The sequence below is a fragment of the Lipotes vexillifer genome, unplaced genomic scaffold, assembly GCF_000442215.2.
Source record: "Lipotes vexillifer unplaced genomic scaffold, Lipotes_vexillifer_v1.1 scaffold1073, whole genome shotgun sequence".
Lineage (NCBI taxonomy): Eukaryota > Metazoa > Chordata > Mammalia > Artiodactyla > Lipotidae > Lipotes > Lipotes vexillifer.
Window position 1 is genome coordinate 984404 of NW_006791304.1, and position 16744 is coordinate 1001147.

A 16744-nucleotide genomic window follows, 5' to 3' on the forward strand; every position below is an offset into this window, starting at 1 on the left:
GAAGACGCTGTCTTTTAAGAAGTTCCTCTTTAACCCCATAAGGAATAACCCTTCCCCAGTCAGTTGTGGTCAGAAGCCCAAATCCACAGCCATCACCCTAGTATCTTCAACCCATATTTCACTAGAAAATGTTCTAAGTCAACCAAAACTATGTCTTCAGAGATGGAGTGCCTCAGTCAACACAGTAACCCCAAGAGTTCAGGGGCTCTATGGGGAGGGAGAGAGAGGACGGGGAAGGGAGGAAAAATCCTTAAGAAAGATTAAGATTGTCCTCAGCGTTGCCTTCCCCTCGCCGGACAATGGCTGAGAACACCAGAAAAGTTGCGTTAATAAAACTGCATAGGGTCCACACGGCACAAAGTGCTCTGCTACCCGTTACAGTGCTCTGCTTCCTACTTCATCTCTCCAATACATCTTGCAAGGTTTGTTTTCAAAAAAGACATTACAAGTTGGCGAGCTTCTGCTTACAAAAATCAGTCAAATCCTTTCCCCTTCACCACTATTAAATCCAACCTATTCCTGAGCTTTATTCCCCCAAGTAAACCAAACATAGGCAACTTAACACTCCAGAATCAACAAAGGACAACGTTCCAGTGTACGTTCAGGCAACGAAAGAAAGGCTTCTCTGCAAATGTACAGTAGAATCGAAGACTGTTTGTAGCTGTTGATGATCTGTAGAAACATTTCCAAGGTTCTTTGAACAAAAGATTTCGATTCAAGCAAGGTCACAAAGAGGATGATGACAGAGTCCTAACTGTGCCTTGGTGTGTGTTCCATTGGCTCCGCTTGGGCGAGTGACTGGGGCCGCTGTTGCCTAGATGTGGAATTCCTTTGCCCTCCGATCTCCACACACACGAAGCACATTAAAGAATAAAATGTGTTTATGTCACACCTCTTCCGAGAGGTTTAAAGTGCCGTATGTTACCACATGAATCCTCACAACACCCCTGTGAGGTAGGTAGGCGGGGACTATTGTTACCCCCACTTTACAGGTGAGGGAAATGAGGCACACAAGAATCAAGGGACTTGCCCAGAATCACACAGCTAGCCACTGGCAGGATAAAACTCATACTGGCTAGCACCTAGCACAGTGCTTTGCACATAGTAGGTGTTCACTGAATATCTATGGATTTTATTTGACTTATACCTCAACATACAACATACACACAGGAAATAACAAGCAGCCACCATAGAACATTTATCTCCTACATTCCTTCTGATGACATCTCTCCTGACTTTGAACCCTGCTGGATGAAGGATGTTCAAGAATCCATCTTGCACCTAAGCCCTCGGGTTGCAGGGGATCGATGTACACACCATCTGTGGACAACCTGCTCTTGCAACCTGCTCTACCACACCATCTTAGTTTTCTAATGAAAACAAAAGTGGGTTTCAGGAACCATGCTGACTTTTTCTTCTGCCTGTTCGTTTTAAATGGAGCCATCGGAATGGTTCCGTGTCTTGTCTGTACAAAAAAGAAATAAGGCTGCTCTAGTCCAGTTAGCTTGTGAGAACTGTGTCAAGCACGAAGATCTCCTCTCAGCTCGGATGGATTTCTACCTGGGAAACTGGACTGACCCCAGGGAATGGCAGCTCCAACAGAGGAGGGTCAGCAGGGCTGAATGTCACTTGCACTGTTCATGGTCTGTGTAGTCATCCAAGTCCACATCAGAATCAAAGAGCGAGTGCCCAGTGAAATCCGTGTCTGGGGTTCTGGAAAAACTGTTCTCTGCTCCCTCATCTTCAAAGGTCTCTGTCCTTGAATAAGAGCTGAAATCCAGCAGGGGCGTATGTGTTTTGCTGCCTTCGCAGCTCTCCTCGGACTCATAGATGGTGTTGTCATCATCATGGTGCCACTCAGGCCAGAATTTCCTCCTTATCCTCTCACAGTACATGGCAAGATTGATCAGCTCACCTGCAGGGTGGTGAGGAAAGCGAGGATTAGTTCTCAAAGGCAACAATCTACCAGCCACTTGGCTTTCTGGGAAACTTAGAAGGATGGGGTAGAGTAGGCATTAACCATGTTTTTCCACAGAGGCACTGTCAAAATGTTTAGATTTTTATACACAGAAGGAGAAAGGTGAGTGGGAAAAGTTAAATTCAGTGAATGGGCTGAATGAAATTTCGGAGTGAGTCTGATGGTGGTGAGAAGTGAGGGGGTAGCTTATCCAAAATGGCAGCTAAACTACCATGATGTTGCTTTGTGAAGTGTTTTATCATTTTATGTTTGCATATCAAGAGAACTAGTCCTGCGACTGGTTCATATCTAAATTAGTTGATTGTCCATGAAAACACACCAACTGTTAGTTGGATTAAGTCAGCCAGAAGTGATCCTTCATTCCACAGATATTTGTAGTGTCATTATGGGCTGGTCAGTATGCCAACCAGTCGAAAAAAATTAGGTTAGGATGGAAATTTTGCCCTGAATCATCCATAAAATAGGTAACTCAGAATTGTCTTTATGGATGAGCATGCCTGTAAACATATTTCGTAAAACAGAGATTTTTTTTATTTTTTAAATGAAATTCAACAGTGCACCCACGATTGGGCTCATTGGGCTTGGTCGTTGGTCTATTTTTTTCCTGTGAATCAAAGGAACATTTTTAAGTTGCTAAAATCGTCCAGGCATTCATCTGAAATACGGCACGGTATATGGCTTTCATTTCCTAATTCCAAATGAAAAATGTAGAAAGAGGGTGAGTTTTTGCTTTTGATCCACCAGATGGCAACACTCCTCATAAGTATATAATTTGTCACTGTCTCTTATAGGACTTTATTGCCCTAAGAATATTCTCTGGATGTTTATTTTTTTTAAGTTATATAAACATTCACTTATTGTGTAGGTAGTCCATGTTTTATTGCAGGAAATTAGAAAATACAGATAAGCAAAAAATAAAAGAATTACCAATAATCCCATTTGCCATAATAACATTCATTTAAACTCGTCCTGAAATTTACATATTTATATATGCATTTACATATATTTACATTTGCTATATAGCATTTACTATATATTCTGTTTCCTATGCTACTTTCTTCACTTAGCAACATATAATGTAAACTTTTTAATTTCACTCCATGACCACCTTGATAATTGCATAGTACCTCATTATACACATGTACCATAGTTTCATTTTGTTTTTTCCAATCCCCTATTATAGCCATTTAGGCTGTTTCTATATTAACAGCTCTAGTGGTTATAGCCTGTAACTACTCTATTTTATTTTCTACCAGAGAAAATAATATATGCTCATTTTGGAAAATTAGAAGTCTGTATATAGAAATGGTATAAATATACATAATACACACACACACACACACACACACACACACACACACACACACACACATACATAAAGAAGAAAACAAAAGCACCTATAATCTCACCAATCCAAGGTAATCACAATTAACATTTTGGTGTGATTGCTTTCAGTATTTTTTTCTATTTATTTATTGTCATTATTATCATTACCTGTCACTTCCTGTAACATTATAAGCATTTTCCCACTAAAATTTTTCAAAACTTGATTGCTGTTCTGCTTAAATACATCCGTTACAAAACATAATAAGGCAAATCCCCCCGCTTCATGGATCCTGTAAACCAGTGGATTTGTATTGGTCCCAGGTCACCATTTTCAGTCTTCTCAGATCAAAACAGTTCAACTCACACTTATATGAGTCCACTCTGATTGCCCCCAACTCGAAGACTTTCTGTACGCACTCGGAAGCTAAGAAGCCAACATCATTGCTCCTTTTTGGGCAGATGCACGCAAAACTTTCCTTTATTTTCTCCCTCAGGGAAGCAGTTACGAAACGCCTCACCAGGTATTGCTGGTAAACAAATATTAGATAAAGACGCAGAAGCAGCAGCAAGGGGCCACTGGGGGCAGGGAATATCAAAGATGAATTGTGGTCACTTCACAGCAGGCCCTGGGGACAACCCTGTTTGCTTCAATCAAGTCCATTCCCAGAAAGTAAGAATCTAGTCACAATGTCCATGGGATCTACACAATATATGACTGTCTCTACTTCTTTTGTAGCCATTCTCTCTACAGCCTGTTTATTTACCTTTCTTCCAGGAGAGCTGCCCCCTTCATGACTGTGTGACATTAGAACCCCTTCAGTCTGCAATAATAAAAATTAATAATAGCACACATGTATAGAGGCCTTACTGTGTACCAGGCACTACTTGAAGTGCTTTATTTATTGTTGAATTATATTAACTCCCATCCCTAGTCCTGGCAACAATCCTATGAGGCAGGAACTATTAATATCTCCATCTGTAATAGGAAAACTGAAGCAACAGAGAGGTTAATTAACTTGCCTAAGGTCACGTAACTATATAGTGGCTGAGCCAGGATTCAGACACAAGCAGTCTCCAGACTCCATTCCCTTCACCATGACTGGACTCTGCCTCTCTCCTGATGAGCTGACAGCCTGGCCTGGGAATTAATAGCTTCCCACTATCTGTTACAGAATATTTTTCTGTAATTCTTTCTGGAGTCTCAAGAATTTTGAGGAGACGGGTGTTGTCACTCAAAGATAATGGGTTGTCATGAAGAAGAGATCCCTCTATCACACAGTGAAGAAAGGGTGTGCTTTTTGATAAGTAAGGGCTGCGAGCTCACATGCCCATCCTCATATCCTGCCCCTGATAAAGAGTGAAACAAAGAGTGAAAATTTACAGTTGAGTTCTCCGTTTATCTGGTTTTGCCAATCCTTGCTTGTTGCTAGATTCTCCACCAGCTGACCCACTCAACGTGCTACCAGCCAAAAAGAATGAAAAAAGTCAGCAGTAGAAACAGGCTATGTGTAATGTGTGTGTGTGTGTGTGTGTGTGTGTGTGTGTGTGTGTGTGTGAGACACAGAGAGAGAGAGAGACAGAGATGCCCATGTTAACATAAATGCCTATACTGAAGATGTAAACTTTGTGAAATAATTTTTTTAAAACTGCAGGGTTTCTTTCAAAGTGTACTCAACAATCAGATAATGTCACCTATCAGACTGGTAAAAAAGTCTAATACCATCCAGGGTGGAGGGTCAGACATTATACTACATGGCTAGTGGAAGTATAAATTGCTATATGCTTTTTAGGAAAGTAATCTGATGTTATCTATTGAAATGTTAAATTCAGTTATCTGTTGGCTCAGGACTCCACTTTTAGTACTCTATTCTACTAAAATGAAATTATCAGTATGTAAAGATAGATGAGCATGGATGTCGAATGCAGTATTATGTCAATAAAAAAAAAGAGAAAGAAAAGAAAGATGGAAACCCCTGAAGGTCCATCAGTAGGGATTGATTGACTAAATTCTGGTATATCGATTCTATAGAATATTGGGCAACTGTTAAAAAGACATAATATTCTATTAAGTGAAGAAAACAAGTTATAAAGTAATGTGTATAATGCAATTCCACTGTTTAGTTTTAAAACAATAAAAATAAAAAAAAAAACAGCTATATACATGCATGTAAATTTGTATATGAAAAAAAAAAGGCACAGAAGGGTTCACTCCAAATCCTTAATATTAGTTTTCTATGGGAGTGACACTGGACATGGGTGAGGGGAAGGTAATAAATCTTTTAAAATACACCTGTTTAATTCAACTTATTGTGACAATATGTATTACCTTTTTAATTTAAAAATCCAATAAAATAAATTAGTAAAATGACTAACGAGTGATTACTGATATTCTCAGACAACTTGAAAGGATATTTATCAGAAAGCCAAATGGCCCTCTACCCCAAGGACACTCCCAGACAGAATAAAGAGCTTTTCTCTTGGAGTTTCTCAAATGGAAACATTCCCCATGGCTCTTTGAAACAAGTGACTCCTTTTATTTTCCTTTATTTCTCCAATTCCTCCCAGCACCACTGCCAGCCCCGGGTTCTTAACCAGCCAATATCCGGAAAACCTAGGGCTGGCGCTCACACACATTCTTTTGGTTTCCAGGTATTTACTCAGCACCTCCTGGCTCCACGCCTGTGATAGGTGCTGGCTGTGTCCTTGGTTGCTCCCTATAACGCTGTGTCACACAGGCAGCAAGGACGCTGAACATTTCCTCTTCAGAAAAGTTCTTAGCAGGGCTTCCCTGGTGGTGCAGTGGTTAAGAATCCGCCTGCCAATTCAGGGGACACAGGTTTGAGCCCTGGTCCGGGAAGATCCCACATGCCGTGGAGCAACTAAGCCCGTGCGCCACAAATACTGAGCCTGCGCTCTAGAGCCCGCGAGCCACAACTACTGAGCCCACGTGCCACAACTACTGAAGCCCATCAACCTAGCGCCCGTGCTCCGCAACGAAGAGCAGCTCCCACTTGCCACAACTAGAGAAAGCCTGCACTCAGCAATGAAGACCCAACGCAGCCAAAAATAAATAAGTAAATAAAATTTTTTTAAAATATTGTTTAAAAAAGTTCTTAGCAAACTTGAATGCGGTAATGAGGACACCCCCCACTTTCCCAGTCTCACTGAAGCTAATTCACAGATCTCAGGATACAAAGACCAGCAAAGATCATTTGAGCCAGCCCTTCCCTGAGACCTGAATTCCCCCACAACCTCTTCCTAAACACTTTGAATGGAGAACAGTAAGAGTATGGGGTGGGCATATACGTGTATGTTTTCCAAAGATATCCAGCATTTTTTCCACCTTTTAATCTATCAAATAATAAGCCAAAAAAACCCAATAATCCATGTACAATAAATAACTGAAGGTAAAAGAGCTGCTGAACAGTGTTTGTTTTTCTTAAAACACAGAAGGTTGTGTTCCTTACAAATTCAGAAAAGCAGTGTTAGGTTCTCTGGGTTTGGTACAGCTCTCCAGGGCAAGCAGCTGTGCGACAGAACCCGTTCCCTTTTGTGCTTTACTTTCACTTTTCTAGGCTCTCCAACTCTCCATGTCTATTTTACAGAGTGCCAAATCCACATGCAATTCTCTAATAAGGATACTCTGATCAAAATATCAAATGTGGGCTTCCCTGGTGGCGCAGTGGTTGAGAGTCCGCCTGCCGATGCAGGGGACATGGGTTCGTGCCCCGGTCCGGGAAGATCCCACATGCCGCTGAGCGGCTGGGCCCGTGAGCCATGGCCGCTGAGCCTGCGCATCCGGAGCCTGTGCTCCGCAACGGGAGAGGCCACAACAGTGAGAGGCCCACGTACCGCAAAAAAAAAAAAAAAAAAAAAAATCAAATGTGACTCCACATTAAGAGGGTTGCTAAAAAAGACAAGAAATAACAAGTGTTGGTGAGGGTGTGGAGAAAAGGGAACCCTGGTGCACTGCTGGTGGGACTGTAAATTGGTGCAGCCACTATGGAAAACAGTATGGAGGTTACTCAAAAAACTAAAAATAAAATTACCATATGGTCCAGGATTTCCACTCCTGAGTATTTACTAAAGAAGACAATAACACTAATTCAAAAAGATACATGCATCCCTATGTTCACTGCAGCATAACTGCCAGGATATGGAAGCAACCAAAGTGTCCACTGATAGATGAATGGATAAAGAAGATACACACACACACACACACACACACACACACACACACACACACACACACAGAGCCTGGAATATTAGGCAGCCATAAAAAATGAAATCTTGCTATTTGTGACAACATGGATGTAACTTGAGAGCATTATGCTAGGTGAAATAAGTCAGACAGAGAAAGACAAATATCATAAGATTTCACTTATATGTGGAATCTAAAAAACAAACAAGCAGTGTATGTACAACTGACTCACTTTGCTGTACAGCAGAAACTAACACAGCATTGTAAATCAACTATAATAAAAAAAACTATAATAAAAAACTATAAAAACAGCATTGTATATCAACTATAATAAAAAATTAATTTAAAAAATAAAGTATCCTTGCTACTAAAAAGAAAATTTTTATTTAAAAACAAACAAAAAAATCAAAGCAAAACTAGACTCACAGACACAGAGAACAGACTGGTGGTTGTCAGAGGAGAGGGGAGGTCGGGGGGTGGGGACATGAATGGGGGAGGTTGAGAGGTACAAACCTGCAGTTATAAAGAGAATAGGTCATGGGGATGTAATGTACACCATGGGGAAATATAGTCAATAATATTGTATTAACTTTGTATGATGACAGCAACTAGACTTATTGTGGTGATCATTTCAAAATGGACATAGACATTGAATGTGGTACACCTGAAATTAATATAATATTGTATGTCAATTATACTTTAATAAAAAAACTTGCTGATAATAAAACTGAGATTCAGGACTTCCCTGGTGGCACAGTGGTTAATACAGAATGTTAGTAAAAATTATTTGAAACAGCCCACAAGTCCAGAAGAAGATTAATCACATAAATTACAATGTAGCCATGGGATAGGATATTATGCAACTACTAAATACACCGCTTTGAAGAATATTTAATGACAAGGGAAATGGCCATAATACATAGTTAATTCAAAACTGCAGGTTACAGACATCCCTGGTGGCACAGTGGTTAAGAATCCGCCTGCCAATGCAGGGGACACGGGTTCGAGCCCTGGTCTGGGAGGATCCCACCTGCCTCGAAACAACTAAGGCTGTGTACCACAACTACTGAGCCTGTGCTCTAGAGCCCATGAGCCACAACTACTGAGCCTGAGTGCCACAACGACTGAAGCCCGCACACCTAGAGCCCGTGCTCCGCAACAAGACAAGCCTCCACAATGAGAAGCCCATGCACACCGCAACGGAGAGCAGCCCCCGCTCGCCACAACTAGAGAAAGCCCGCCCGCAGCAATGAAGACCCAACGCAGCCAAATATAAATAAATTAATTTTTTTTAAAAACTGCAGGTTATAACTATATCAACATAATGATCCCAATTTTTAAACATACATATATACATGTACTTGATAAAAGATAAGGAAACATACCACAATATTAATGGAAATTCTCTGCGGGTGATGGGGTCACAAGTTAATTTTATATTTTTTTAACTTTTCTATCTTTTCTAAATTTTCTCTAGTAAGGAAATGACATTTCATATCATACACAAACATATTATGTATATTTTAAGAATTGCTGAATATTCAAAGTCTGTCCTCCTACTCACCTAAATTAAGGAAAAGTTCTCATGATTCTGGATGTTTCCCAGAGTAGCCTGTGTGGCTGGATTATTTTAAGTAATATCTAGGACCAAAAAGCTAATATTGATACACACACACTCACACAGATGGCAAGGACAATAGTGGCTTGGCTGTTCCAAAGCTAAGGCAGAAAACTGCCAGATCCAAGCCACTCCCACTCCTGGATGTGAGCCAGTTCTAAATTATCCAGACCCTTGGTTGGTTGTTTCTACTTCTCCTTGGAAGGTCTCCACCACAAAAAGAGCAAAGGCAGAGAAAGAAGTTGAGATCAAATTAGTAGTTTGCCTGCATTAGCAGCTCCGATCAAAAGGTTAGCAAGGGGCATAGAATGATGACTGAAATGAGCTTTAGAGGCTTTGCTGTGGGCTTGAATGATTTGTTCTCCAGTCCCCACGGAGAGCTGGAAGCTACCGACTTATTTTAAGCATCTGCGTCTACGTGCCAAAGTGCCCTGCAGGTGACAGCATCAGATTCCCGCAAATGTGTGCGTCTCCGCATGGGACTCAAAATCAGTTCTCCAAAAACACTGATCATTTCTTTAAAAAGAACACTAAATGCCTCAAGTCTCTCCAGGAAGTCACAGAGGAAAGGGCCAAGTCATAAATAAATTCACAAAAGATGCTTCATTTCTTCGAGAAGGGATTCTGTACAATCTGAGACTTCTACTGATACTGGATACCTAAATCTTTCTGACTAAACAACAGATGACCTCAATACACTTGACCCTTAAACAACATGGGGGTTAATTCACAAAGAACTTAGAGTCTGTCCCCTGTATCCAAGGTTCCTCCGCATTCGTGGATTCAACCAAGATGGACTGTGTGGTACTGTAGTCATTACTACTGAAAAATAACCACATATGAGTGATTCATGCAGTACAAACCTGTGTTGTTTGAGTGTCAGCTGTAGTGTGTGTGTGTGTGTGTGTGCGCGCGCACATAGGGTGTGTATGTGAGTGTGTATGCATAGGGTGTGTGTGTATATGTGCTTGGGTAGAAGTGTAAATGTGTACAAGTGAGTGTGTACAGGGCATGTGGGTATAGAAGCATATGAGTAGATGTGAGTGTGTGTGTACTCATAGGTGTGTAAAGGTGGTGTGGTAGGGAAGGAGGGAGTACAAAGAAACAGGAAGCAAGAGTAAATACAAAACACACCTCTAGATGAACAAAAAGGAATCACTATCTTTTAGACCACCGTGGAAAACCTGATTAAAATAAAGGGAAACTACTTTAAGTGCTACAAACATCACCAATATGATAACATATTCAATTTAGATAGCGTCCAACACATCACAAGACAAGGAACACCTCCATGCTGATCACTTAGGAAATTAAATATAAGTCCATACTATCCCTGTCCCCACCTAGCTATTGTTCTAAAAGACCTTCAGTCAATGCCTGATCCATTCCAACCAAGTCTGGTAATGTATCTAGAGCCCCATCCCCACCAATCTGGAGAGTTACTCCTGCTGCCTTTAGCCTGTTCTGAATCTCTGGGCATGCACATGAGTACACACACACCAATTATGCTTCTAGCCTGGTCAGTAGACACACACACTCCCCACCAATCTGGAGAGTTACTCCTGCTGCCTTTAGCCTGTTCTGAATCTCTGGGCATGCACATGAGTACACACACACACACACACACACACACACACACACACACACCTACAGACTTCACCAACCTCCCCACCCACCCACCCACAACTACCACACATGACTGCTCACCTGCCTCAGTTTCTTGTATAATTCTGTCTTGCTTGGTTCCATCCATCCATCCATCCATCCACCCATCCATCCATCCATCAATCCATCCAACATTAATTAAGAGTACTCTATATGTTATTCACTGGTGATCTCATGTACACCTCCAGTCTCTCAGCTGACTAACTCTTGTCAATCCCCTTCCCCAAATCGAAATATGGAACCTTGATGCCCACATTCCTAGGCCCCGGGCACTTGCTTAGGTACTGTTTAAAACCAGAGGCGACTCAAAATGGTTCCCATTCATCAAGGCAGAGGAAGCCTCTCCCAGAGGCCCCAGCTGCCATGTATATCCCACCACCCAACTCCAACGCACACGCATGCATGCACACACACACACATACACACATGAAGATCTGGTCCCTTGACATCAACCCAGGTTGAGCTGACTTTCCCTGCCCCACTGCCAATTTTACTCCTGGCAACCACCCCCATCCCTACCCCACACATATGTGCATCCTCTAGCTCCGGTCCCACTCATCCCACTTCGACCCCTCCAGTTTAGAATTGTAATTCTCATGGGCCTTACATCAAGATCACACAACAAAGATACCATTTCTTTGGTCAAAATGCATGTATAATAATATCAATAACACCTCACATAGCACTAGACTTACAAAGCATTTGTTGACACTTTCTGCATTTTCCCTCTACCTTGAACTTTCCAGCTCTACTACTCTCAGCGTATGATCCACAGACACCCCGCTGGAATAGAAGAAGGGAGTGCTTTGAACTCAAATGACGCAGAATCATATGTACCTATACGCACATGTGAAATATCTGAGACTAGTTCAGATTCAAAAGGAGCATGTGAGATGGGCAGTGAGCTCATCAGCCCCACCCGACCACGGATGCCGCAGTGCTGGATAAACCAGAAACTGGTGAGCCACCACAGTCCAAAGGAAAGTAAGGGAGACCAACAAAACAAGGGCACTAGGGGGAATGCAAGCCCTGTTTCAGTGACAAGTATTAAGTCCACTACGTAAGGAGCTGGAAGAAAAGCCCTGGTGTAGAACGCGGCAGGATTTGTGTCAGCTTTGCAAATAACATGGTCTGAGCAAGATGGCATGTGAGAAGCCGGGTCTCTCCTCGGCCTCTACGTGTCCTGAGCACAGGAAACCGACCCTGGCCCCAGACACCACGGCCTGGCGCCTCCATAAAGCACAGCCAAGCTCAGGGGCATTGGCCTGGAGTTCTCCATTGTGCTGCTCCCACCCTCCACCCCCCGGCAACTCCCCAAACCTGAGGAGCTTTGTAGGGCTTGCCTTTTATCAGCCGCTCAGGTCTCGTCCCGGGTAAGGTCCACATTGCCTGTGCCAAGTGCCCAAAGACGGTGGCGTCTAGAGTGGAAAGCTTGGGCCCCATGATGTACTTCTTATCACCTGCAGCAGAGAGAGCAGAGAGAGGTCACTGGGCCAGCCCTCACCGTCCCACTACGTCACAACAGCATTCAGCACGCACCCATTATATGCCCGTTTAAGTGTGCATCAAAAGCTTTGCAAAACCAGGGCTTCCCTGGTGGCGCAGTGTATGGGAGTCCGCCTGCCGATGCGGGGGCCGCGGGCTCGTGCCCCGGTCTGGGAAGATCCCACATACCGCAGGGCGGCTGGGCCCGTGAGCCATGGCTGCTGAGCCTGCGTGTCCGGAGCCTGTGCTCCGCAACAGGAGAGGCCACAACAGTGAGAGGCCCACGTACCGCAAAAAAAAAAAAAAAAGCTTTGCAAAACCAAATGTATGTACCCCCTTTGACTTATAACTAGAAACAAAAGTAAAGCAAATTAAACAATTCTGCGATATATCAACCCATACAACAGCAAAGCAGGGAAGTAACTGGAAACATATCAAGATATGTGGATGAGAGAGGGGGTTCCTGGAAAAAAAGAAGAATTGATCACCCCCAGACCTCCAGAGGCACCTCCTTGTGTCCAACTATAGCCATTAAAGTTTGAGGTGCTTGAGAACACCTGGAAGTTTGCTTAAACCATCTCTAGTAACCCCAGCCAAGCACACCCAGCCTCAGCACTTACTTTATTAAATTAATTCATTTCCTCGGGAAAAACAAGAAGCCTAAGCTACTTAGGAAGTTTGGAGGCAAGGCTTTCCATGATGTCTCCATGGTCTTGGCAAAGTTCTCACCACTGAGCACCAGCAGGAAACAAACATAAAGAGAAGCTTTAAAATTGCAGACCCAGCCCTGGGATCAGGCTCCCATACAGGGATGTCTTACTTTGCCATTCCCAGCTCTCCTTTTCTACCACGGCTGACCTAGTTCAGGCCTTATCACCTGGACTTATCACATCTTACCTACTACAATTGCCCCAGGTTGTCTCCAGGCCATTGTGTTGCAGGATAAAGAGGCAGAGCCCAGGTGGAAACGGATCCATCCTACTTCACATCCTGCCACCACTGTTATTCACTACGGAAAGTCTGGTCATTAACTAACCTCGCAAAGCTTCAGTTTTCCCATCTGGAAAATGGGGATGATATTAAGGGTATTTCTTAGGGCTACTGTGAGGATTAAATGACATAACACATGTAAAGCACTTAGCGCCGTATCTGGTTAACTCATCAAACACCAGCACTCATGAGGAGAGACCCTCTGTTTCTCCGGTCCATTCCATATCCCACCCATACTTAAATCTCTAAGACACTCTTTTCACTGTGGCACTCCCTTTCACAAAGGGAAAGGGTTTATGAAATGGGCTATGAAATACAGTCCAAACTCAACCTGGAATCCAAGGCTCATCGAACTCTGTTCCCACCCATATTTCAGCTTTATCCCTCATCCTCCTTTACCCTAGCAGACCCAGAACAGCTCCACTCCCCAGAACGCTTCATGCTTCCCACTGCCACACCTCTGCCCCCCAAAACCCATATGTGCCCCCCACTTCTCTCCATCTGGTAGATTCTATCCATCTTTCCACCAGAAGCCTCCTTTCAAAGCCACCTCAGGGCAATAGAAGCTTTCAGTTCAGACAGCCCTGTTTCAAATCTCACTTTTATACATATGACCCAGTTTCAGAGAGGAGAAAACAAGTTAAAGGAGAGCTACACTGGCTTACTGGCCCCCCAGAATGTTGAGTTCCTTAAATGGCTAAAAGGAAAGAGTCTAAGGGAAATGCCAGAGTAAACTGTGAATTCTGTTGTAGACTCCAAAGACTTTGCGGGGGCAAGAGGAAAAAACGTACATGAGTTTATAAAAACAGGAAATCGGGCTTCCCTGGTGGCGCAGTGGTTGAGAGTCCGCCTGCTGATGCAGGGGACACGGGTTCGTGCCCCGGTCTGGGAGGATCCCACATGCCGCGGAGCGGCTGGGCCCGTGAGCCATGGCCGATGAGCCTGCGCGTCCGGAGCCTGTGCTCCGCAACGGGAGAGGCCACAACAGTGAGAGGCCCGCGTACCGCAAAAAAAAAAAAAACAGGAAATCTAAAAATAGAGCACTTAAGACCTTGATAAAAGGGAAAAAATACTAAATATAATCATTTGGATCCATACATCAACTAACGCATATAGTGTTCAGCCCAAATTTGCCATTTGGCTCAGAATGTTAAACCTGGAAGGATACTGAGTCAGTAACAGAACTAGACTAAAAATGCTGGCACCCGGGCCTCCTGACTCCCAGCCTGATGCTCTCTGCTCTGTACAATATGCCGTGAGGAGAACCACCTCAGAGATAAAGACCCTACATGCAACAGCAAGAGGGTTGAGCTGTGGACGTTTACAAAAGGATGCTTTAGTCAGGAGGGAACACAGAATACAGAAGGAAAAAAAAGAACAAAAGTCTAAGGGTTTTTAAAGGAACTTGCCAAAAAAAAAAAAAAAAAAAAAAAAAAAGAAACAAAAAAAAAAAAAAAAGATTAAAAAAAAAAAAAAAAAAAAAAAAAAAAAAAAAAAAAACAAAGGATAGAATTTAGCCTTCATGGTAGATACACAATTATATGTATATATACACACAAGACAGTTATAAATTTAAAGAATATAAAAATACCCTCTGTTACTACAAAATCCTCCGGTCTTTCTGTATACCCTTCAACCAGCTTCTGCTAAGATTAACATCTTAGGTAACCACAGTACATTTACCAAAACTAAAAAATTAACATCAATACAATACAATTAACTGCACTATAGGCTTCATTCAAATTGTATTAGTTTGTCAACTAGTATCCTTTTCTGTTCCAGGGTACCAGCTAGGATCCCACACTGCACTTAGTTATCAGGTTGCCTTAAGTCTCCTCCAACCTCCTCAGGCTTGCCTTGTCTTTCATAGCCTTGACACTTTTATTAAAGAATACTGGTCAGTTATTTTGTAAAATTTTCATCAACTTGGGTTTGTCTAAGGTGGTTAATAATTAGAGTAGTCATGCATTTTTATGAAGCCTTCTGTGATGGTTATTTTATGTGCCAACCTGACTGGACTACAGCTGCTAAGTTACGTGGTCAAACATTATTCTGGGTGTTCCTGTGAGGGTGTTTTGGATGAGATTAACATTTAAGTGGTAGAGTGAGTAAAGCAGAATGCTCTCCCTAATGTGGGTGGGCCTCGTCCCATTAGATGAAGGCCTTATTGGACCATAGGGCTGACTCTCCCTGGAGAGAATTCCTCCTGCCTGACTGCCTCTGCACTGGGACATGGGCTTTTTCTTGCCTTCAGACTTAAATGGAAACATTGGCTCTTTCTTGGTCTTGAGCCAGTTCATACTGGAACTACACCATCAGCCCTCCCAGGTCTCCACCCTGCCAACCCACCCTGCAGATCTTGGGACTTGTCAGCCTCCACAGTTGTATGAGTCAATATAACTTTATTATAGAAGAGAAACAGACACGGATAGATCTAGATATCTATATCTTGATCTCCTATTGGCTTGTTTCTCTGGAGAACCCTAATACCCCTTCTCGGGGCATCATATCAGGGGGTCCACAATGTCCATATGTCCGTATCACTGGGGATGTTAACCTTGACCACGTGGTGAAGGTGGTGTCTATAAGGTTTCTTCACTGTAATGTTACTATTTTTCCTTTTGCAATTAATAGCCTTGGGAGAGAAACTTTGAGACTGTATAAATATCCTGTTTCTCCTCAAACTTTGGCCCACTAATTTTAGCATCCATCAGTAGATGTCATCTGAAACAATTATTCCTGTGGTGTTTGCCTAATCAGGATTTTCTATTTCTCTCAATCCTTCTACAGGTATTGATCCAAATACTACTGTTCCCTTCATCCCCCATTTACTGACGTATTCCATTATTTATTTAAGTGTGCACTTGTCGATATATATTTTATTCTATGGCCTATAATCCAGTACTCTCATTATTCTTTTTGCTGTTCAAATTGTTCCAGATTTGGCTTTTTGAGCTTGGCAGGAAGTATTTCTAAGAGGGAGACTGAATTTAGATTAGACTCTGCTTAGAGATGAAGAGGACAAGCCAAAGTCTCAAGTCTGCAGCACGCCCAGGCTTCACCAAGTGAGCCCATTTTTCATTAGTGGAGGGTGTCAGCAAAAACAAAACACTTCGGGCACTTCTGAAGGGCACTGAAGGAGCAGGCTTGGGTGACGAGGCAACTCAAGCCTCATTTTCAGTAGGTAAACCACCCCCCCAGTTTCTGTAGAGATGGACAGAGGGAGCTGAGGGATATCTGAGCACCTGTAACTCCCTGCCAGCCCCCAGATTTGGTGTGTGGACCATGAACCACTGGTGAGAGCAAATAAAGATTGAAAATATCAGAAACACTGGGAGGTGAGGGACCCAGGGTACATGGGACTCCCTAAGGGATGAGGAGAGGACAAATAGAGAGCAACATGGATCTTAAAAGTCCCACCAGAGGGAGGGACCGCAAAACACAGCAAATGAGGAAGCACTCCTGGTCTAGGCTGTTTGCC

General features: G+C 42.8%; 1 protein-coding gene across 1 annotated transcript in view; it reads right to left on the reverse strand.

Annotated features, from left to right (window-relative positions):
* Positions 1–1118: 1118 nt before the first annotated feature.
* Positions 1119–16744, reverse strand: part of FAXC (failed axon connections homolog, metaxin like GST domain containing) — a 76947-nt gene continuing 61321 nt past the window's right edge. Inside the window, exons 5-6 of the mRNA XM_007464304.1 lie at positions 12132–12248; positions 1119–1915 (exon numbers count right to left, since the gene is read on the reverse strand). Coding sequence (XP_007464366.1) covers positions 1626–1915; positions 12132–12248 — 407 coding nt within the window. The 3' untranslated portion in view covers positions 1119–1625. The remainder of the gene's footprint in view (positions 1916–12131; positions 12249–16744) is intronic.